The sequence below is a fragment of the Haliaeetus leucocephalus genome, unplaced genomic scaffold (genome assembly GCF_000737465.1).
Source record: "Haliaeetus leucocephalus isolate CR32 unplaced genomic scaffold, Haliaeetus_leucocephalus-4.0 Scaffold2, whole genome shotgun sequence".
In the NCBI taxonomy this organism is placed as follows: domain Eukaryota; kingdom Metazoa; phylum Chordata; class Aves; order Accipitriformes; family Accipitridae; genus Haliaeetus; species Haliaeetus leucocephalus.
The window spans coordinates 10,644,525-10,669,442 of NW_010972438.1; the positions used below are offsets into that span (position 1 = coordinate 10,644,525).

General features: G+C 45.1%; 1 protein-coding gene across 1 annotated transcript; it reads left to right on the plus strand.

Annotated features, from left to right (window-relative positions):
• The first annotated feature begins 7,322 nt into the window (after positions 1-7,322).
• ACOX2 (acyl-CoA oxidase 2, branched chain) lies at positions 7,323-24,447 on the plus strand. The gene is made up of 14 exons (XM_010571054.1): positions 7,323-7,482; positions 8,707-8,869; positions 11,257-11,408; positions 11,931-12,038; positions 12,789-12,908; positions 13,379-13,494; positions 13,897-14,069; positions 15,175-15,337; positions 16,007-16,197; positions 17,340-17,501; positions 18,463-18,568; positions 21,392-21,609; positions 23,318-23,450; positions 24,385-24,447. Exons 1-14 carry the CDS (start codon positions 7,323-7,325, stop codon positions 24,445-24,447), a joined length of 2,028 nt encoding a protein of 675 aa, XP_010569356.1.
• Positions 24,448-24,918: the final 471 nt, after the last annotated feature.

Here is a 24,918-nt window from a genome sequence, read left to right on the forward strand (position 1 = left end):
TACCAAGGCCAGCTAACACTTACACGCTGACATCTCTGTACATGGTGGACATTCACAGCCGCATCATTGGGGCTACTTATGGTTATTAACACCCGCTCCAGTAGAAGGCACAAAAAAGGTTTTCCTAGCCCAGGAAGTTGTCACTGTGGAAAAGGTGCAGTATTGACTGAAGAATTACTCACACAAGGAGATGCAGAGAGAAATGATGTTATTTCCCCCCCCAGACTGTGGGTGCACGCTAACCTCCAGCTAACTCTTGGTTAACTCTTGAGACACAGCGACTGTTTAAGCCAGGGAAGTCTGTGGAAGAATGGATTGGGGGACCCCTGCTTCTTCCTGGAGGCAGGCTCACCAGGCACAGGGTGACAGGAGGGCGGCTGCAGCTCTGGAGAACCTCCTGGAAACCTGGCGTGGTAACTAAAAGGGACAATCTGCGTATTACTGAGAACAGCCCAGGTGACCATAGCAGCTTTCCCAAGGGTCACTGGTATGGCACCCGTGTGCGAGTCAAGCCTGGCTGAGGCTGTGTGTCCCAGCAGCACACCCGTACTGTTAGAAAAATCAACCTCTGTGTGCCCATACCAGTGCAGCACAGGCAGGCGCAACTGTTCTTCACGAGCGCCTTTAAACTGCATTTCAAACCTGTTTGAAAATAGCTATTTAGGCAGTTCCGTGCTCAGGCAGAAAATATATTGGACCGTACCACCAGTGCCCCAAGTGGGAGGCAAATGCTCTGAGCAGAAAGCAAAGGCTGGGTGTTTTCAGCGTGGGTGTTCATGGAAGCGTGCAGTGACCAGCCAGCAGATCCCTGTGGATGTAGCAGACAGACAAACTGCTTCTTGCCCCTGGACTACTGAGCTTCAGCCCTTCACCCAGCAGCTGGACATGTGCTACCATAGGGACCCACAAAAAAAAAAACGTCCTGTGTTTGAGAGGTGGTGATGTGGTAGTGTCATACTGGTGTCAGGCGGCTGTCCTGTTAACCACCCTGCGCACAGGTGGCATCTGTAGGCACCAGGGCCTACGGGGCACGTAGGTACTGATGGAAAACTATTTGTCAGTGCTTCTCATCCCCTTTTCCAGAGGTCAAAGCTGCCTCATTTCAGTTGCCACCTTTCAAAGCTAAAACTCTTCTTGCTGCTGGTATAGCAAAGCTGAGATAGATGGTGCGTTTGCACCATGTATGGACAGAGCCTACCACATTTATGGGGCACCCATGCCCTGAGGTGTCAACACCTAGAGCTAAAACTGCACCTTCAGGAAGATCTCAGCTTCTTGCTTCTCACATCAGCCCTGATACAAAGCCTAAACAGCATAACTCACCGACTGCCTTTGAACACTGGCTTTTGAATGGCAAGCCTCAATGGACCTAGTCAGCTGGGAAAGTAATACCTGGTTAAATAATATGTACTATCCACATCTTCAGTGGATGCATGTGTAAATTAAGGGAAACTGGGCGTTTATCACATATTTATTAAAAAGTCACTAATCCATTCCCTAGTCTCCCTGGTCCATGGGCTGTTTCATTTCAGAGTGCCGTTGCTCGACCTGGCAGCTTAAGTAGAACATCTGAGCCACATCACATGTCAAGAGCAGTGACACAGGGACAGGGCTTCTGCAACAGATCAGACTATAAAAGCCCTTAACTCAGTTTCAGTCCTTAAGAGCCCCATCTCATGGTACTGTCTCTGCGGTAGTTTTTAAGCCCCTTGCTCATCATGCTTATTCTAAACAAGTTTTTATTTCAAAAATCCAGTGCATATGGTCATTATGGGTCAAACAAGATCTGAAAGGATCTATTATGTCCTTTCCAACTGTGAAGCTTTTCATATAGGTTATGATGAAAACCACGAGGAAGAAGCAGCATTAAACATTTTTTCAGGGAGAGAAGCCGCCAAATTTCTCCAAGAAAAGAAAGGTGTTGCTAAGGATGCTTGTACATAGCTGTAAAGAATGCTGTATGATAGTCCATAGATAACATCGGTTTAAATAACAAGCCAGAATTACTGTGCTGGGGTTTTGTGAGGGGTTATGGCACAGATTAAGTAACCTTGATCAAAGAGCTCAAAAAAATTCAGCAAATTAATTTGTAATTTTGCCACAGATGGAAGTGCACTCCAGGAGAGGCAATCTGTCACTCCATATGCACCAGTGAAATCAGTGTTATCAGCTCACCCAGGCTGGGACGGGGGCATTTATGCAAGTCCTTGGGTGGAAGCCATCCGGTAAGGTCTGGGTAAGCTGAGTGCTCAGAAAAGGTTGAAAATATTTTGCTGCGGTCTTCTTGAGTATGCAAATATTACCGGGGGGGACGACGACAAGGTGCCTCCTTTTGGTGTCCACCAAGCAGAGAAGGGGGCTGCACACCAACACAGTCCATGATTGCTAAGGGGTGTCTGGGTCATTTTCAGCAGGTGTCCAGAAGGGAAAGGGAGGGCCAGATCATTCTGTCCTAACTCTGGCTGAGCTAATAGAGCCACAAGAAATCCTTCCAGCAGTGGAGAGACAGCAGAAAGCCCTGACCCGGCTGCCCACTGGGACACCGTGGGCTGTAAGCCGGGACCCACCCGCACATCCATGCACGGACCCACCAAACTGGCCACAAGCAGCCGGCGCTGGCAGCTCCCACGGAGCCGGGACGGGCTGTAGCAGCCCCACGGCACACAGCAGGACACATGGTGCTTCGTCCCCGGCAAGAGCTGCAGGCTCCAGCCCTCCGTGACAGCATGTGGGAAATGATGCTTTTACTGTTCAAGCGTTGGCTTAAAAAATCACAGCATTTTCCAACACAGCTCTTCTCACCCCTGCGAACCGATAACCGTCTCCCTGGCTGGGCTCAGACCCAGAGCCTGTCCAACCTTCACCGATGCTTTTGTGCTTCATGGCGCTGCAGCGTGGAGGTTGCACCTGAAAAAAAATCAGTGTAGGCATCACCATGAAGATTTTGGGGTAACTTTGTGTCTCTTTTTCTTTTAAATGAATTCCTCCCTGTGCCCCTAAAACACATTCCTGAATAAATGTGGTGTATCCAGAAGATACAGATTATCAGAGTATTGATGGAAGACAATTTTTTGCACTGTGTATGTTGCCTATGTGGTATATAGTCTATATTCTGTGTTGATGTTTATACATTTATATAAAAATATATGTCATGCAACTCTACTTAATTAACTCACGCTGTTTAATGTGGACACTTCTGAAGAAATAAACTGAACAATGATCGTATGTTTTGCTCTTTTCCATGAGGAACTGAAAAAGCTCTGAGGATGCAAGCAGACAACAGCCCAATAAACTGAATGAACATAAAAATCAGTGAAGTCTGACAGCAAATTCTTTTAGTACCATGTCAACCTACTCATCATCTGTACCCCGTGCTGCATCCATTGCTTATCCCCAGACTTCATCTCAATTCGCTGAAAGTTTAAGGGCACAGAAATTATGGAATCAGGCTTTGTGCACTGAAACTTCCCATATGTTTGATTTTTAACTGGCCATGAATGCCCATCTGCCTCATAGGATAAGACCCACAAAGCCAAGGAAACACATTGCCCTTGGATTTAATTTAAAAACTCAGTTTTGAACTGAAAGGTAATCCCCACACTAGTGAGCTCACTTCATTATTTTTAAACATTTTTAAAGTGTTTTAGCAGCAACCAAAGACCACAGATTAAATAGATAAGAAAAAGAGAGGATGCTTCACATGTGCAGGTCACACACACCATGCTCCCCGAGAGCCAGGACTAAAACTGAATGCAGCAAAACAAACAAAAAGGACTTCTCTGTCTCATTAACGATATCCTTAGTGGCAGAGACGCCAACTTCCCACTCAGAACAAGGCAGAGATGGTGCTTGGATGTGTTCCTGTGACACCAGTTATCCACTGGGGTTGCCACACTGGGAAGTACACAGTGTTCCCAACCCTCTGCACCCGGCGGCACTGGAGTCGGCAGTCAGCTCATCATTAGGGATGAGCGCTCATTGACTAAACCTGTTCTTTGGGTCAGGTTTCCAAAACATATTCCCACCTTGTTGCCTCTTACAATAGCTCACTTGTTATCCTTCCATGGTGGGTTGCATACTTCATTTCCTGAAAAGGAAATGTCTTTGCTGGAGAGGGTGGCCTTTGGTGAGACATGAGATCAGGGAACTCAGGCAGGACTTTGTAAAATGCTTTATCAACCTTTCACAGCCCCAACCAGTGAGGTTTCGATGGGCTATGCCCCAACACTGCTTACACTAATCACACACCTCCCTTCACGCATGGATGCCAAAGGCAGTCATTCCTATCATGACAGTTCTTCTTCTATAGAAGAGAGTAAGAAACAATCATCTATTTTCTTTAAAGATATGCTGTGTTTTAGCTATGCACAAACTACTCCATTGCCTGGATTTTTTCTTACTGCCAGGGTTTTCAATACCAGCTTTGCAATTTATCCGTGTCATGCTGAGATCTCTTTTCCTATGCACTCACTCCTGAAGTGCTCCTGGATAGTTTGCTGCAGTGGAATTTCCTGACAGGGAATCCTTATATTTTACTGCCACATTTACTTCTCGTTACTGTCTCAGAAATGGCAAATTCTGGTTTTCTTTCTCAAGCTAGTGGTATCCTCAGGCTGGCACTGGCTAAACCCCCCTTCTCAGGAACTCTCCTCTGCCTATCCTAGGTATTTCTCTATATTTAGATAATTTCCCCAAATTATCTAAAATTGCCACAGACTGACTGGGTTTGTGTTGATAAAAGCATCATATGAAACCTGTGAGTCACCATGATACAGGTGATATCCAGGCTTATGGAAATGGGGAAAAATGCAAAATTATCAGCAACATAATAATTGTGGTGTGTTCCAACACACCATGACCAGGTGCTCTTGTGGATTTTGTTGGTTCCCACCACAGCCCATGAGCTCGCTGGGCACCCCGCAGGCACGTGGAGCTGAGGCGTATGAGAATGCTGCCGAGTGCGCAGCTCCAGTGGCAGTCCAGCTCAGACTTCACTAACACAGACTGGCAATGACCGACCCAGGCAGCATCCAAGACTGCACAAATATAAGCCTGCATGAACGTCAGGTTGCAAACAGGTTCAGGGACAGGCTTCTTCCAACCTGTCACCCCTCGCCCTTCCTTTGGGACACCCAGATCTGCTAGCTGAACTGCAAACAGCACTTGAGAAGCACAAGGCTGAGTGCTTCTGAATCCAAAAAAATAGCAGAGCAAATAGAGAAAGCCCATGGATAACTTCAGAAAGGTGCTATTGCCTCCCAAGCACTGGCAACCCCGAGACACCGTAGGATGTGATGCTGTGCAGTACAGGCTGGAATACCAAGCAGTACATCCATAGGACACCTTATTGCTCTGGCAGGGTGACAGAGCCACACAGCATCTTTAATCTACCAGACTCATCCCTAACATACCATGCACAGCCCGTGAGCACACTCTTTCCTTTACAGTCAGCTGTTCTGATTTATTGTTGCTCCTCATAGCTGCTGGGCTGCTTGGTTCACTCAGGCTCAAGCTTAAAATTATAGTTATGCAGAACTACATCTGATTTCCCATCCTTTTTTTAACTTCTTATATTAAAGCAACTCTATGGTACAGTGAATCCCACCTGTTTCACCTCCTTCCCTGACAAAACAGCTTCCAGTGAGAGACAAGCAGGTCTGAAGCAGCAGCACAGACTCATCGACAAACTGGGCAGGAGGGACTGCACTCCCATCAGGTTCACACTGATGTAGCCGGGGGGGTGTGAGTTGCCAGTTCCTGCCCACTAGACTCTGGGACAGACTGCAGCAGGGACCTGCAGTTCAAGATTGCCAGAGATGAAGGCAGCACGCACCCCGTGGCAACCTCCCTCTGTGCCCCGGCATGACCCAGCCTGCGAGGGACATCCCCAGTCTCCTGGCTTGCACCCCAAACTGTGGGAAGGGCTGAGGGCAGTGCCATAACTGAGCTGGGAAGACCTTGAGCAAGTAAAATCCACAGGCAAGGAGCAGTGAGAGCCCGAGGGGTGCTCTCCTCCATCCTGAGCAGACTATAAAAAAAAATAAAATAAAATAAAGTAAAAATTAAAAATACTGGGAGAAGGGCAGAGCACCACTTTGGTGACAGAGCTGGAAGTGCAGCCTCCAACGCACAAGTAGCCTGAAGTGAGATCAGAAAAATAGCAATTTTTTTAAATGCAGAGGCTCCAGCCCTTTTGATTTTACGCCTAGCAAGCAGGCACACAGGCCGCTGCCTGCAGAGGTCAGCTCCGGCATGCTACCGCGCACACGCAGAAACACCCACGGGCCGGGTCAAGCTCCGTTGGCCGGGGGGACAAGGTCCCTGCAGCGGGGACGCCGGGAGCCACAGCCCAGGCAGGTAGGCAGCAGCCAGACGGCTCCCCGAAGGACGCGTGAGACGAGGTACGTGGGATTTCGCGTTTGTGCATAGCAGACAGACACACAGATTTTTCTTACGCGGCCTCACGGAAGAGGGAGCTGGCAGCTGAGCCGTCTCCGTGCTCCAGCGCCAAGTCCGGCGCTTCCTGGGATGGCTCAAGGGCAGGTCTGGGTTACTCCAACCTTGTGTACTCAGCATGCTGCTTTGAGGCTTTTCTCACACCCAGGACAATAAGACACCTTGAGTTAAAAATCTGAACATCAGAAAAGCAGGAATTAAGAACATATTTGCAAGAGCTTCCAGAGTTTATATTTCTTATAGTATTAAAAATAGTTCAGGAAGGCAGGCAGCCTCTTGAAGGGAAAAATTCTGTTTTATTTTCCACACACCACAACTTTTTTTACAAGTAACCTGTGACAAATCCTGCTAACATGGGAAATTACAAGGTTAATGTAAAGCTGAGCCCCATGGGAAGCAGGATGGAAGCAGCATGGGCAGAGCTGCCAGCACCCACAAGTGCAGGTCTGGGAGCCTCTTGGCCAGCACCCGAGGGCTAGGCAGCAGTGGCAGCACCCACCGTGGGGGCAGGGACGGGCCAGGGCCAGAAACTCCCTTAAACATTAACACATAGTTGTGGGATATTCCAGCGGTAACTTCTCATAAAATACTGGGGGCGAATGGGTGAAAGAAAGAAGATTTTATGTTTAAAAAAAAATCATAAACCCTGCATTTTGAGCTCTTGAAAGTGCCCTAAATTTTCATTGTCCGTATTATCGCAATGAGGACAAGACAATGCCTAAATAGTTACGCAACCTCTGTGCAACATGTTGGCCAATTTACAGAAACCACTTCTTGCTGCACCCAACACTTTCAGCAACCACCCACTGAAGGGGTGCCAGTGCCTCATAAGCCCCATCCCTTCCCAGAGCAGCTCAGCCTCCAGGATGGCTCTGATGGAGACCGGCAAGTACCCGCAGGGCTCGGTCCTTGGCAGCGTGAATCCCGACCTTGCTAGCGAGAGGCAAACGGCCTCGTTTAGTGTGGAAAAGCTGACGGCCTGGCTGGACGGCGGCGTGGAGCACACTCAGTTACGGAGGGCAGTGGGTGAGTGAGCCTTGCGAAGCCCCTGGCCGCGGGCTGGTAGGGAGCATACCTACGTCCCCGCTGCTTCTGCTCCTCCTTTGCATCACGGTGCATGGGTTTTGTGCTCCCGGGTATTTGCTTATAACCCACCTCTTAAAAAAGTGGGAGTGTGGAGATGGAGTCCTCTATTAGTGTAAATTCACCATGACTCCTCCGCAGCCACTCCCTCTGTCTGAAGCTTTTCCCCTTCCCTGCTCCCATCCCCAGTATCTCTGGCAAGACTGGTTAAACTGCAATACAAGGACTGAGGGTCACGCAGGCAAGCATCTCTGTGCGAGGGGAATGCGTGCAGGGACTAGTGCTGCTGCACAGCAATGCATGCCATGCGTGAACCGCAGCCAGCAACCCTCCTCGGCACATCAGGCTCTTCCAGGTGGGGAATTCCTTGTGTGGGTTGGCTCAGCCAGGCTAAGCTGCTCTCACTCATGATGGGTGTGCTGAAAAATGACTGCGTGCTGAGAAGGAACAGGGAAAAAAAACCCCAAAGTCTCTTTTGTCTCTGTAACTACATCCATATTATACCCTTACCAAATGAAAACGGCACAAGCCACTGGGATCACATGCTTCACAGTGCAACTGGAGTTCAGTATAACCTTAAACGTGAATGGTCTCAAGATTTCAAGGCAAAAAGGGAGCAGCGGGAACATTCAGGCTGACACAGAAAGAGTGAGCCCAAGAGTTCCTTCGCAACCCTGCAAAGGGCTGGTAAAGTCCCCAGCCAAAGCACTGGTGCCAAGTGGGACACACTGTAGGTCCGGCCGTTAGCCACCCTCTGGGCAAAACCCAGCTAACCGCAGGTCTTGCTCCATCACTTCATGGGAACGGCAATTAGAGACAGAGGGATCCATGGCATTTTCCTCCTGAGGCACAAAGTCACCTCCGACGCCCTGACCAGGGACGGTGCCTTACCCTGCAGGGTCACTATTTCCACTCAACAGACCCCTCTCTCAGGCCAACCGGGTTCCCCTCCCCTCCTCCTTGCCCAAACCCACTGCTTTTCAGAGTTAGGCATGACAGCCGTCAGAGCCAGCACTGGCAAAATAAAACCTGCCTGCAGTCACCCTAAAAAGTCACAGCATCAGCATCCACAATCCCAGCCCTCCCTGCTCCTCCCAAACAGGGCTCGAGGCACTGCCTGCACCTCCCCAGCCCTAGAAGAACCAACTCTTCTATGTTGCTTTGCAGTCGAAGCTATCGAACGCGACCCTGTATTTAGCAGAGAAAATCAGTATTTCGAGAGCCAGAATGAGAGGTACGAAGCAGCAGTCAGAAAAGCTGTTCACCTCCAGAAAAAGATGGACGAGATGGGATGGACTGACAGCGGACCTGAATTTAAGTACATTTACAGGTGATTTTTATTTATTTTTTAAAATGTACAGCTAATTTTTTGTTGAAAGTTTTGTACGCCAACAAGAATCAGCTTTAGCAGAGGCTGGGAGAGGCCAACAGTTGACAGATAAGGTTTTGATACAAACGTGCTGCAGGTTTTTACTTTAGCAGCATGCTCAGGAAAAGGGAAAATGATGATACACAGCAGGGGACTTCTCAAAGAGCAGCACACGGGTACAGCGTGATAGATCACAGCAGTTCACATCCTCAGTGTGATATATCCACTTCGGCAAGCTCCTTACCTGTACTACAACTTGCATACCACTCCTCAGGCATTTTTAAATGTATAAGCAGAATTTGAAGTGGTGCTGGTTTAGTTACGTTACTGACTTCCAAATAAATTAAAGATGACATTTTCTCTATCTAGAAAACCTATACTGTATTAAAAAAAAACAAACCACCGAACAACCTTAGTTTGTAGGTAAATGGAATAAAATACTTCACATAATCCTTCCCTTAAAAAATTTTCTTAACACTTTGCACAGGGTTGAGCTCCACATTTTAATTGCTTGCCCCTCCTTTCCCCCTTTGCTAAACAAATTACTGGCTTGCTGTTGCCTGGGGCACACTGGTGATTTGGTGGGGTTACACACACAGTAAGAAGGTGCAAGTTCAAAAGTGTTACTCAAAAGTGCAACACCTGCACCTTACAAAACACCACTGATGTTCAAAGTCACTTTCCAATATTTCATCACATGAAAGATTATAATTTTTTATGCTAAGCTCTTCGCTGCCTAGAGTGAGTGGGACTGATAAAGGGGGAAATCTTCCATCAAGAGTTCTTGGACATGATCATTATATTCCCAATAAAAAGCAGCTCTCCAATCCTCCCTCAGAAGAAAAAAAATCCTGGAAGATTTTAAAAACCTGACAAAACACAACCGTCTCTCCCACCTGGGCTTGCTTTTCTCAGGCCCCCTGACACCAAGGGCTTCAGCAGGGCCAGCCCTGTGCTACCACATTTTGCTGGATTAAGAGCACAGCCTGCCTCACAGGACAGCTCTTGTCTGATGAAACACCAGGTGAGCACCAAGCTCTTACTGACAAAGTCCTGGTGCCTCCTGCTGCCAGACACAGTGAATCACTAGCACACACTTAAAAGCCAGCTTTATAAAATTGCAGTTAATGTTATTTCTGGATGGGCTGCCAAGGGTTCATTAAGTCTTTTTCTGTTAATCAAAGCAATTTCCCTTTAACTTCTTTGTTCATATTTCCCCCCCCACGTTTTCAGCATGACTGATTCTCTCTCGGGGCCAGTATAAAAGAAAGGTCGTAGTCATTTGTTAACAATAAAAGGTATCTATCTAGAATGAGATGCTCACTAGAGCACTGCCTTAAAGCAACGTGCTAACAGCCATACAAGCTACTGAGAACAGCACAGCCATTTATTTTTATGTGTGAGAGCACACGTACTTACATCCATGGGGTGATTCAACCATATTCTGAAGAATCCCAGGAAGAGGGACTATATTCCTCATATTTTCTGAGGATTCCTCACACACAAAAAAAGCTTAAAACAAATGAGTTTGATTTGCACCATGCAGATTACTGTACCAAAGTTCCTATACACAGTTTCTGGAATAGTCCTTTTTAGGCTGTGTGCAGCTCTATCAGCTAGCGATGGCGAAGGACCTCACCAGACAATAAACCAGGTGTTACAAGGATGTATTTGAACTTTTCCACAGGAAAGAAACATCTCAAGTGAGGCCAAATCTCCATGAACCCCAGTGTTGTTCACTGGCAGTGAATGACAGCAAAAACCCAGGGAATAGTCCAGCAACAAACGCGATGTACTGAGACATTTCCTCAGAATAGGAAGGTTCAGGAAATCCAGGTCTCAGACGCCTACAGATGCTGATGTAATTCAGTCTAATGTGCCCCATAGTGAATTGGCAGGATTTGGGGGTTCTAGGGTAGGGTGGTGGGGATTTTTTAGCTCAGCCTTAAAATGTGACTTAAATAATGAGGAAAAAAATCCTATCAAGTAAAATAAAGATATGAAGGGCTCACAAACTACCAGAGCCACAGAAGCTTTGGAGCTGGGCTGTGTTTTTCGGAGCTCAGCATCTGCTACTCAGAACAGATAATTCCTCCAAGAGCAAGTGAAATAATGAGCTAGCAACACTTAAGCAAACTATGTTATGAAAGAAGGAACAAAAGCAGCTTAGAAGAGCACTTTTCCTGCAATACTGTGTTGATGCTGGAGGTTGGGCAAGGTATGACAACGCAGAAATCAAAAGGCAGTGGAGGTGGTACTGTCTGGTGACTGCCGCAGTGTCACTGCTGCATTCATCACATCCCTGGAACTTCATCCGTGTAAAAATACCCCTTGTGCTTTCCCTGCAGGGCACTGTCAGGAGACCTTGCCTTTCTCCTTCACCGCATCTTCATAAGAAGTATTTCGATGCTGGGCTCTGACCAACAGATCGCCAAATGGATTCCTCTCGCCACCCAGCATCAGCTCATTGGAAGCTACGCCCAGACTGAACTAGGGCACGGTAAGGCTGTAAAGAAAATGCAGCTTTTCCATAGGACAAAATGCTCTGGCCCAGATTCTCAGGGAAATTTGAGTTTAAGCTGTCCATGCTTCACTGGGGCAGGGGTGGCTGGGGGGAAATGCCACCTGCGTTAGAGGTTGATGTTCTCAGCGCTCCTCTGCAAGCTGGAGACATGCTGGCTTTGGTTTTGCCAATGTGGAAAAAATAACAAAAGCAAGGGTGAAAGCTCGTGGTTAGATAGCAGGCAGTCACCATCGGTGGAGGGGATCAGCCAGGCAGCTTGCCCAAGTTGATGGTTGTCACCTCGAACCAAGCAGCTTGCCTGAGTACCACGTGGCTCGAGATCTTTGCAGGAGATGGTGTGGCATTGCTGGGAGCATTGTCCCACAGTTCTTGTCAGGAGGGTAAACCACAAAACCCTAGTAATACCCACACCAGCCTTCAGGGATCCTCCGCTTCCTCCATCCTTTTGATGCACCAGGAGATACAGTTTTGGGGTTTTTTTGTTTGTTTTTTTTAAAGGAACTTATCTTCAGGGTTTGGAAACAACAGCAGTCTTTGATATCACTACGCAGGAGTTTGTACTGAACACACCAAACATCTCTGCCATGAAGTGGTGGCCTGGAGACAGTAAGTACCACACAAAATATTTTCCTCATTTGCCTCCTTCAGCTACTTAGTCTGCCCTGCTCAACCTCCACGTTTGAGGGCCCAGGTACTAGCAGAGGACTTCAGTAAGAGATGCACATGTCAAGAGGCAAGTAAGTAACCAAAGGGTTTTGTACAAGTTCAAAGGCCAGAGTGGCCCTTGGGTCATCCATCATAAGCCCTTGGGTGGCAGGGCTGGAGGACTTTGCTCAGGGAAACTCCTGCCTCTGCAGGAATCAATCTTCTCTCCTTTGTAAATAATACTCAGACAACCAAAAACTGCAGGGAGGTCATCAGCATAAAGGATCAGCATAAAGGATTCAAGTCATCAGCCAGTCTCAGCATAAAGTATTCAAGTGTGAAATTCATGGCTCCCTTCAGGAAGGTATTTCACAGAAAATAACTGGAGTTACTCTTAACAGCCATAGCGCTTCCCACTCTCTCAGCACTGCATGAACTTTACTTATTTTTTCTCATCTGCTGATGCAAACTGTTCATCCAAGCCTCACAAGCAGCGACAGAGGCAGAAGGATGATGCAACTTCTGAGAGCCAAAAGCAGGCTCAGGGTACAGATTTAGGCAATCTCCAGCTTCCAGCATCTGTGGATCATACCTGTGCTGACCCATATGTGACCAAGACCTAACACACAATTAGCACTGACTGCTGTTAACTGTGGAAGTGTTTGTACTGTACCTTGTCTTAAGGGAATGGGGCTGGTTTTCTTCTCACAGTGGGAAGGTCAGCAACCCACACAGTGGTCTTTGCTCAGCTGTATGTCAACGGGAAGTGCTACGGCCTGCATCCCTTCATCGTGCAGATACGCAGCCTTCAGGACCATTCACTCTGCCCAGGTAAATGACCCCAGACATCACAGCACTTGTGCAGGTCCTCTGCCTACTTTGCCCTTACATGTTTTCTAAAACATTGGGCCCAGGGAGAGGGAGTTATAATTGCCAAAACCAAACCAAGACAGATACCCAAGGCATAGTTGTCATTAACCCCAACCTTTTTATCTGAAGGAAGATTTAATGTATCCTCAGGCATATCCAGACCAAACCGCCTTCTTAACCAGAAGCCTGGGCTGCTCTGACCACCTCTGCATTAACACCTCAGTTCTGACCCCGGCCAACACGGGTAACAGATGGACCATGGGAACAAACTACCACAAGGCATTCGAATGCCTGTTTCATCCCTCGGGCAAGACCACCCGTGCTGGGGAAGAACCAGAGCTGAACGTGCCCTTCCTTTGAGATCCCCAGCCTGACACGGGCAGAAAAAAGTTCAAATGGAAGTAAGCAGGCTATGTTTTCTCCTGCTGCAGGCATAACTGCAGGAGACATAGGTCCCAAAATGAATTTTGAACACATTGACAATGGCTACCTCATGCTACAGAACGTGCGCGTCCCCAGGGAGAACATGCTGAGCAAGTTTTGTGAGGTATGTACAGACTCACATCACAGACTTGCCCGTCAAACTCTCGTTGCACAGCCAGAGAGATGACAGTGACCTGCCTAAATTTAGGACAAAAATCTTCCTTTGAGGTGTCTGCAAGTCTCTGCAGTTTTATCAAGGGCAGAAGTTACCTGAATCCAAAATGAAACTCGGTGTCAGGAATTCCACATTCAAAGGTTGGGGATCACGGGGCAGGCAGAACCTATCTGAGCCAGAAGCAGTAAGAGTTTGTCTCTTCAAATGGATATGTTTCATCCATTATACATAAAAATATTTAGTTTTGCATTCAGTGAAGGATTTTGATGTCCGTTTTATTCAATGCATAGAGATTACACAACCACCCTAGTATTGAAGAAGGTGGCATCTAACATCCTCTCTCTACTCTAGGTTCAACCAGATGGCACCTATGTAAGACGGGGGTCACAGAAGATTAATTATTTCACCATGACTACAGTGCGCATTTCCCTCATTTTAGATGAGGTTGTAATACCTTTAATGAAAGCTTGCACCATTGCCATCCGATACTCTGTGGTTCGCCGGCAGTCCAAGTTAAAGCCCGGGTAATGCCACACAAGTCCACAGCAGTGGGAAGGGGACCATACACCATGTTCCCCCATGCCAGTCTGTATTTCTACTTTTCATCTTATCTTTCAGCACATCACTGGCTTATTTCCTGGCCCAGATAGGGTATTACAAACATGTTTCCCCATTATTTACATTAATGGGCTTCAGTCAAAGTACAAGAGAATGTTTACAGTTCTTTCTAAGATAAGTTTCATAGTTCGAATAGGTCAGCGGTTCACACAGACAACTTATTTTTCTTATAACTGGCCTTCCCGTGTAATCCCATAACTCAGCAGAATCCAGACAAAGCTGACAAGTCGTTGAATTCCTATTTCATAGCGTCCTACTAGTGGGTGCCACATTAAAATACCTTCCAACATCCACACTTTACAACACTGAATGTTATTAGTCTGGTAAGAATCCCTGTAATTTTTAAGTAGGTATTTTCATTTGAACGGATTTCAAAAATTTCCACTTAAATCTCCTTTCAAAAACATAGACATCCTAATGAGAACATGGTTTGGTTCAAACGCAAACCAAACACAAGAGCACAGCATGCTGAACTATTGTAATAATGAATTCCATCATCTGAAGTCCCAAGTGTACTAAACACAGCAGCAGTGGTAAAGAACATCCAAAAAAAGCTCAGAAAGCTTAAAATAATTTAGACACAAATATTTTCACAGAAACCCATCTACACCCAGGACCACAAAGATCCAGTTTGAAAAGCGAAAGTTTTTCAGGGTGCAATGCCACCACGTCCCCTATAACACCTAACAACTTGCTGTCCTTGAAGGCTTCATCCTCATCCTCTCCCACAGTCCCTGTTCCCCCTCTGTACTGACCGATCACACAGAGCCTTTTCTACTCTGTTAGGATGGTTCACCAAAACAGCAGAAAAATCCCATTTTTCCTAGTCAGGCTTGTTTCTCTAACAGCTTAGCTAGCTGGGCAGATCTGCTGCCACGACATCAGCTCAGTCCTGTTCGCATACTGCTTTTTGGTAATGAAGAATGCCGTTTTTCATTATGCGATAGGTAAACTAACAGTAGCTATGGCCACGTCTGCGCTTTCCCTACTTCATTAGCTGTCTTCCAACAGGGAACAAGAAGCAAAAATCCTCGACTACCAGACTCAGCAAGAGAAATTGCTGCCCCAGCTGGCAGCAGCCTACGCCTTTTATTTCATCAGCGACTACCTGCAGGAGCTATTCAACAGGGGGTACACAGAGATCCAGAGGAAGAACTTTGACATGCTGCCGGAGGTGAGCTGCAGCACAGTTAGCTCATACAGCACTTCTCATCTCTGAATATCAAAGTATTTTAGCAAACTGGACAAGCATTCCTCTCACCACTAGATAACTGGAGAAAGAGGAAGCACTAAGATCAAATGGCACATCCTAGGTCCACAACCAGTCAGCAACAGCATTTGCTTTACCACCCCAAATTTCTCATTTTGGGAACTATTGTAGAGTGAAAAGTCCTTGAAAAGCACATCCGTCTGATAAAACCTTGTTCCAAGTAGCTGATGGCACAAAGCGTTATTTCACAACTTCATCCACAAAGCACATGCAAATAAATACTCACTTCTGAGCCAAAAACAAAAATGTGACTTTTTAGATAGAACATAAGATTCTTGCAACTAGAAGCCTGAAATGAAAACACACTCTGAACAAGGGCAGCCAAAGCCACTGCTGGTTGAGAGAAACCCTAAAATGCATAAACAGACCACAGCATGCCCAGCACGAGGGTGTGCAGCATCCCAGGCAGAAACCAAAGGCCAGGCTCAGGGAGCTGGGTGCTACACCAGCATGCAAAGGAGGATTGGACAGGGAATTCATGCCCAGAAATTAAAAAGGAAACTTATTCTGAAGATTGGTTTAGAACACTTTCACCATTAACACTATGCCTTTTTTTTTTTTTTTTTTTAACAGCTCCATGCATTTTCTTCTGGCTTTAAAGCCATGGTTACTCAATACAGCACTTCAGCAGTGGAGATCTGCCTCCGGGCATGCGGCGGACATGGTTACTCCTTGCTGAGTGGACTCCCTTCCTTGTATACTAAAATAGTTGCCTCTTGTATTTATGAAGGGGAAAACACCATTTTGTTCCTGCAAACTGCCAGGTAACAATTCAAATCTGTTCATCTAAAAGCCTTCCCCCTCATTTATTCAACCTCTACCACTTCTCCAAAACCAGTAAAACCAGCTACTCCTTTCTCACAGCACCTTCTAAAAATACAGCTCAGGACATAAACTATTCATGTCTTCTGTCTAACATGCATGGAGGTGTGTGGGAATTGGATTATCTCTTCTATTTTTGGTTTTGGGACATATGCAGGTGCTGTTCTGCATAACCTCATTTTCCTCTTTGTCTAGTAGTGCAGCAAAAGCATTGCTATACAAGTTTTGCAGTTTATTTTTAAGCAACTGATGTTAACACAATATCGGTAAGTGAGGTTGATTCAGAGAAGGCAAAGTTGTTGGTTACTGAAAGCAGATGAGTCATGCTCCAAGAACATCACTTTCCTCCGAACGCACAGACTGATGATTATCCAGAGTAGATGAAATACAGGAGAAAGAAACCACAGCTGCTTGAACTTTTAATAACATGCATTTTTACTAGAAGGAGTAAACCAGTACACTTCCCAGGGACAGAGGTGCTACCACGTAGTTCTGTGCTTGCATGCAGACACTTCTGCACTCATTCCTGCCTCTTCTTGCAAGATCAATACCAAGGTCAAGAGAAATGCTGTAACCTTTTACTTCCAGACCTGGTCAGTCTAGGTCATAGCAGAGGTGCCAAAAAAGTAAGGGAGTAGGGAATGCTCCTTGGACATGTTTATCTCCAAGAATGGGTCTCATGTTTGTTAACGTAATGAGTTGGGGATCACAGATGGTAGGACCAAGCCACCATTAAGACTCCCAGAGCATTAAGACTCAGGCTGCAAAGTTGATAATGTATCTAATCACCATGCTGCTGAGACTGCTAATAGCCACAGCAAGTTTCTTCCTAAAAATTCATCACTACAGATTGCTGTAGCATTAAATACGGTAGACAGGCTACACCTGAGACCCACCACAAATCAGGTTATTGCGAACAACATGCAAAACAAAAGGTCATTACTTATTCAAGTCCATTCCGGACCACTGATGGGATGGGTCACACCCTACTGCTCCTCACCCAAGCCCACCTTACTTTTTGCATGATCATTTGCTGCGTGGGGATCACAACCATACCCTGCTCTGACTATTACCCTCTTCCCAGGTTCCTGATTAAGTGCTTCATGGCAGCCAGCACTGGCCAGCCTGTTCCGCCATCTGTCACTTATCTGGCTGCAGTGACACCGGAGAAATGTCCAGCCAAGAACAAGTTGGATTTTCTCAGTCCAGATATTTACACTGAGGCCTATCAACACATGGCAGCCAGGTCAGTACAGAGGATGGGAGATGCGGTTTCTCTCTTTGACATCAGAAATGTGTTAAGAGCTCAGCTTCTTCTTCGCTTTAAAGGGAGGTAAAATAACATAAGTTACTCAAGAATTGACACCATCTGCTCCTGGAAGAGAAAAGGAAGACTCACACAGATTAACAGCCATGTCAAATGTTCAATATGAAGCTTTCACATTCAGAACATCAGAACGTGCTACCTAACTAACAAATATATTCCATATCCCTGACCACATCACTGGGTTGCCATCCAGTAAAACCTTTAGGCAACTGGAACTTGTGCAATTCTATAAAGTTGAAATTTCACATACCTCTGAAACTGATGTTTGTTTTCAATTAACACCACAGCAAACACAGAGCCTCTCATTCTGCCTGTAGCCTTTCAACTACACGTTCAACTACTCTACACAAATAAAAATGGGATCATGAGTGGTCTCATTAGTATTATGTGCACAGTTATGGGCCATATAGGTGTCATCTCTGAAAACCAGGTAAACAGATAGACAACCCTGCTGTCATTCAAATCAGCGTAAAAACAGAGCCATTCTTCTGAAAGCTTCAGTGTCAATGGGAGCAGGATTTGGATCCCTGTGTAGAAAAGTAGACACGTAACATAACATCAGTCCAATATTCTCACCACTTTATTTTGTTTTGCAAACTCTCCTTGCACACACACACAACCCAAGAAAAAGTCAGCAGACCCCCTCGTAAACTACCCTGGAAGCTGAGAAGGCAGAAATCCTTCAGTACCAGGGTAGTCTGGGTGCTTCTCCCAGTTTGTACTTAGATTTTTGCATAATCTAAGTTCACTCATACTGAGCATAGATAACTTCAAATGTGAGAAATGCCATTTTGCCATACGATCACACATGAGTCTGAGTATGAAATGAGTGTATGTGGGCTGCTACATTCATATACAATATGCTTTTTCAATTTTCTAGACTCATAAACAGTACAGCAGCTAAACTACAAGACTTGATTCAGTCTGGAGTCAAAAAGCATGACGCGTGGAACCAGTGCACAGTGCAGCTGGCACAGGCTGCAAAGGTTAGCAAAATTTATCTGCTTATTTGATGTTTGTCTTTATGATACCATATGCAACAGAAACAACATAATTAGCTTAAAGTCTCAGTGCTGTTTATTGTTTTCTGTCAGCATCTAAGGGACACTACAAAGGCCAGGGCACCATTGTGGTCTGCATGGTGGAAAATTTGTAGTAAGAAGCAATTCCTGATCTGAAGAATTTGCCATATGAATAGGCCAGGTAGAAAAAGACTAGAGGGAATAGAAATGAAAGGGAGAAAAAAACCCAAACATTCACAATTATGCTGCTGCTACTAGCAGAATCAGACCTCCCATATCCTGCAAGAAGAAGCCACCATCTCCGCTAATGGTCATCTTTTTGTAAGAATCCAGCGTTTCTGGCTCCCAGAGGAAAGCCTCCCCAAAGCCACCCTACTGAAAGCTGTTGGAGTCACAGCAAGGGTGAAACATGCCTGGTACTTCTTACATCTACCACTCTCACAAGGAAAGATAACTGCAGGGAAAACAAGGAAAAGCAGTGATAAGTGCAATGTTAATTACTACTAAAAGAAAAATCAAATCAAAGCCACATTAATAACAGATTCAAACTCAACTCCCAGTTCACATGGATTAGACATGCAACCAGCATGCCTTCAGCTGAAGTAGGATCAGGACAGCAGCATTGGTTCCCCAAAACAGGGGTTAGTACAGAACTAAGCAGAAAAGAAAACAGTAAGGGAGAAAAGCCCTAAATTTAAATTAAAACCAAAACCACTGATACTTCAGTATCTCTAAAAAACAAAACTCTTTTTTTAATAGGCAATTAAATGTAATTCCTCTACAATTATGGTAAAAGTCTTCCTTCCTTCCTTCCTAAGCTAAGGAAAGGAAAATTTTGAAACAGATCCACAGCTTATTTTAACTTCATTCAATTTTTAATGAAAAGCATCTTGCTGTAATCTACTGTTCAGCCAGAGCCAACCCAAATTGAAATGGACTTCGCAAGAAGCCCTTGACATGGGAAAAGGGAACCCTACACATACCTAACTGTGGTGATACCTTCTTGGTGATTCCATAGTAGGGAACAGCTCCCTTGTAGTCAGTCAATTAGATGAAGTCCTTGATGGGTCAAAGTCTCCCAGCAACAGCCGAGATCCTTTCAAAACCATCGGAAGCATTGATCTGCTCATACCTGTAAGCACAGTTATAATCCTTCAAAGCAAGAACTCACTGAGTAAGGGAGAAAAGGCTTGATCTCAGCAGCAGCACTTTTTGTGGTCACCTGTCTGCTGTGCATCACCCCCCATTTTCAATTACACAGACTCAATGGAAGCAGCAAGTATCCAATGCTGGAAGCAGAATTGCTTCAAAAAATAAAGGAGACCTCCTATAAACAAAGTGACTTTTAAAAATTACTTTCCCAATAATTGTTCAAATGTAAATATATTTTTAGTGGAATGAAACTGAAGCAAAATGTTCCTATTTGAGATTACCTCTAGAAAAGGCTCTGACAAGCACTCCCCACACACAAACCTGAACAAGCTGTTCCCTCCTGCACCCACTCAAATGGGTGGCCGAGATCTCTGGACTTAAGAGCAGGGGAGACCACGTGTCAGAGGAGGAGCTGGAATCCAGCTCTCTCTGAGAAGCAGGGAGGAGAACCTAGACACGGGACTAATCAGAAATAAACAATTTCTGAAGAGCCCAACATATGCAGAGGGCTGGCTGTGGTATTGTCAGTGGTGACTGTGCTGCTAGACTCTTCAGAAAATGGGATCTGGGCCCCCAAAGTTTCTTAGATACTTCAGGGAAAGGAAGAGTCACCCAAAACCCTTGAGTATTTCCCGTAACTTTAAAACCTCGATAGCCTGCAGCCTTCTTGGGCCACTTCTGCATTTACTACTTCTTCCACACCTTCCCTGGAGACTCACCCACACGACTGACATGGCAGCTCTACGAACTGATGCCTGCCAGCTCTCAGCTGAGTGGCTCAGACGCTGGGTACAGCTTTGCTGCAGACTCCACCCTGGTTAATTGCTTGAGGAGACAGCCAGCTTCTCAGGCAGGTTCTGCAGTCCACGCTGGCCTCCACGCTGCTTGACCATGCTTGCAGGAAGAGCTGCAGTACAGGTGTGCCGTGCTTACACCCACAGCTGGGAGGAGAACAGTACAGTGGGGGAGTGAACCCACACCGATACCACACCACCAACCACCCATGGTAACGTCAGCATAACAAGAGTCACCCCCACAACGAGGTGGAGTCAGCTTGCTTCATTTGCTCTGGACCTCAGCTAATATTTCTGTAAGACACTCTACTGGTGTCTGACCCAGAAATCATCACTTTACCTGAAACCACAAAAGCGAGAGATAAGTTTGGTTGCTCTTCTGTGACAACAGATATTTTCAGAGCTGAAGCCCTGTAGACGCTGAGCCCAATGTACCATGAGCCCAAGGTCTTCAACAAAAGAGTTTTCTCCTGTTGATGTATAACCAAGATTCACTTGCTAGGGGTCAACACAAGCACATTCCAATGTGTTTCCATCACACTAACTCTTTGGGGTATTCATCAGAAATATTTAGAATAAGTACTACCATGATTTCTGAAGCAGTTTTCTAGAGTTTACAAATACCACAGTGTTGACTGTTTAAACCCCCAATTCTCTCCTCTACTGCTGCTGTAAGACATGAATGCAAAAGGCCTGGTCAACCAACAAACAAAGAATACAGACTGGAAAAGTGCCAGGGAAATGAAAAGGTTTTATATTCTTTGCGAGAACATTTGTGAGTCACTTGGCCTACTAAAAGTGTTTTGAGGTGCATTCACTGTTGATTGCATTTGTTTTCCAGGCTCACTGCCACTACATCACAGTGAAAAACTTTGCAGAAACTGTGGAAAAACTCGAGACCCAGCCTGGCATCCAGAAGATTATGAAACATCTTTGTGACCTCTTTGCGTTACACGGGATCTTCTCAAATGCAGGAGTCTTCTTGCATGACGGATACATATCTGGAGCTCAAATGGACATGGTCACAGCATCATACCTGGACCTCCTGGCTGTTATTCGGTGAGCTGCTCTAGCATGAGGAGATATACAGCTATTCAGTTTGTCCCTGTGATAGATATAAAACAGTGCTGCTGTACCTATGGCAACATCTCTAAAGTCAATTCACCTCATTCGGTTTTTATTTTCATTGCCTGGCAGCACTAGAAATTGATTGAAACATCTACACAGAGCTCGTTTTCACAGCAAAACACACCTAAGCATCCAGTTCCTCTGCAATCTCTAAATTTAAAGTTCCGTAACATTAAATCTTAAATTACAAATCAAGAAATCCTGAACACTTTCTACCATTTGCAGTAGGTGAAAAAGCAGGAAAATACATAGTCAGAACAGCACTGGCAGGAGGCAGCCACAGCAACCGATCATATGCTGCAAAATCTGCTTAAGCCACAGCTAATACAGCCTACTCTGTTGCCACGGCCAAGTTGCAACTGGTACTCAAACAGTCCTGCCTACAGCTAGTTCAGATGCATCTGCTCGACACCATTTATTACTAACTATGTGAATTCTGAGATATGCTAAGGTTTTAACTTACAACAGTCACAAAGGCTTTTTGACAAAGGGTTCATCTTTCAGTACTCAGTGCTGTTTGTTAAGAACAGATTAACTTACGGTGCAGAGAAATGAGTTGCTACTGTACTGAAAATTCTACTTAAGCCACCTGGAGAGAAACAATACACCATAACCAAGAGCTGAACAGGACTGAGCCAAACAGCAAGCACTTTCAGAACTGATCACAGAATTCAAGTTAAGCAATAAGCTTAACATAACATTTTCAAAAGCCTAACACATTGTCATCTCTGGAATTCATTGCAACATCTCTGTGTTAGTCCACACCTTGTTAACAGGATTCAAGAACTGAGTGGGTATTTACCTGGGTGATTAGAGTCAGTTACTTACAATTTGTAGAAAAGATACAAACGCCTCCCAGCCTGTAGCAAAAACCCCGCCCTTCCCCAAAAGAAGCTGGTAGATGCAAATGCCAACATTTGAGCAAACCGCTTTGCACCCCTGTACATCAGGTGTGGGGTACAGCCAGCACAACTTCCTACACCCAGGACGATGGGAGGACAAGGAAAGAAACCATCTCCTGCTTAGGAGAAGATGCTGGCATTACATACTTGTCCTTATGCTCTAGCTATCTGTTGCTGATTGCTGTCAGATTGGCTCCTGGGCTAGATGGGCCCTTGGTGCGGTTTGGATTGCTTTGTTATTACAGACACAAAGAGAGTAGAAGACCTTGACACCCCATGATGAGGTAACAGAGCAGAGTAGATGAAGATCAGCAAAGCACATCCATCTAGCAGCAACCTTATTCCATTTTGTAAGACAAACACATACAGCATAAGGAAAACGAAGCAAAACAAATGACAAAAACCAAAAGCAACAACTGCCAGAGACTGCTGAGAAAACATCTGACATGAGATTGACTCCTAAATTAGGGAATTAGGGACGGACCCCAGGTGATTACGAGACCCTGCAAATACCCATTCAACAGTACAGACAACTCAGGGCATTAGCAGAACATGCCTCTGAGGAATCAAAACAAGCAGGATTTTCCCCACAGTCTAGGCAAGGGGAAAAACTGGCACAAGCATTTTAGACTGAGGAACTTGGACAACTGACTTTCCAGTTTACCTTTGACTTACTTTCCTCCCTTACAACGCAATACATGCTTCAGTAATATGAATGTCGCTCACCTACTCCATAGGAAGGATGCTGTTCCACTAGTGGACGCTTTTGACTTCACAGATAAGACCTTGAATTCTGCACTTGGCAGTTACGATGGACAGGTTTACCAACGGCTTTACGAGTGGGCTCAGAAGTCACCGACCAACAAGCAGGTATGGATGCTGGATTACAGCCAGGCAACTTCTGCATTAGCTAGAGCAGAAGTTGTTTACCTTTCTTTTAATAAAAGCAATACAGATAAAAGTAAAGCGGAATAAGAGCTTTTAATTCTTAGTATCTCACTCTGAACAATGACCTGTGATACTCCAATTATGCCACCTATAGTCTTAGCCCAGACATTTAACCTAACAATGAATTACAGCCCCCAGAGTACTAGAGCTTGTACTAGAGAGCAGGACTGTCATGTGCCACCAATGGGGTTTTGTTTTTTAACCACTGAGGTAACATTGTACAAAATAAGCTAAAACAGAAGTCTTTTTACATAGTTTACATATTATGGAGCAACACTAGATGGCTGCAAGAGCCGCTAAATGCAGGGTATTTTCTATACAATGGTATTTTTACTAGTGCAATACTTAAATCTTTTTAATAATATGTTTAACCAGAAAGAGTATAAACATTAAACAAGGCAATTTCATCCTTCATGGTCTTTAGCACTTCACTTTCACTTCTTAATTCATCCATATTGTGGAGTAATGTAAAATTTTGCACGATGTAAATAGCTATTGCTCTGTTTGAAAGCTCATTTTGCCTTAAGTGAGATTTTTACTGTGGTAATCAGCAACCCTTTGAAATTCTACAGCTGAACACAAAATTTGCCTTCAGCAAACATTCAAGTCCAAGCACATTTTTTTAAGTATGCTGTCCCATTTGGGATGAGTATTGTGTACAGTTATGAAGGACAGCACGTACTATAGGGAAAGAGATCTTGCACATAGCTGAAGTAGCTGGTGGTTTGGTGTGGTTTGGGTTTTTTTAAACAGTCTAGCTTTCTGTATTTCAGAGATCATTCTTAAGAAAAAAATTATAGCTTTTTCCTTCTTCTTAATTACCATTAATTCCCTTCCACATTCTCTTTCTGAACAGATGAGCCCAGCCTATGAGAAGTATTTGAAGCCACTTCTTCACAAGACACTATCGAAATTATGAAGACCATGATCTAAGTGAAGCCACACATTTCCTCCTGTTCTTTGTGCAGCAGTATATTTATGAAGCATCAGTAATGATTAATCAGAATTAATAATCAGCTGCTTACTCGTAGTTGCAACAAGTATGAAACAAGATTCTTAGCCAGCCATTTGTATTTAATCAGACAGAAGCCAAACGATGCTGAGTGGTACCCACTACTATGAGGCAATCTAGTCAGAAACAGCCTAGGGTTTGTTGTTTTCTAACCTGAAGTATCCTGATAGCATTAAAACCATGCCATTTGGCTTTCTTATTCTTTTTCTAAATCCACTATATGATGATTAAGGAAAAAAACCACCAACCAAACAAAACACATTATGAAGTCCCCCTCAGTGCGTTATAACTGTACATTGCCTTCAAAAAAAACCAAAAACCAAAAAACAAAACAAAAAAAAAACAAAAAAACCCAACACTTTACTGAAAAATCCAAGG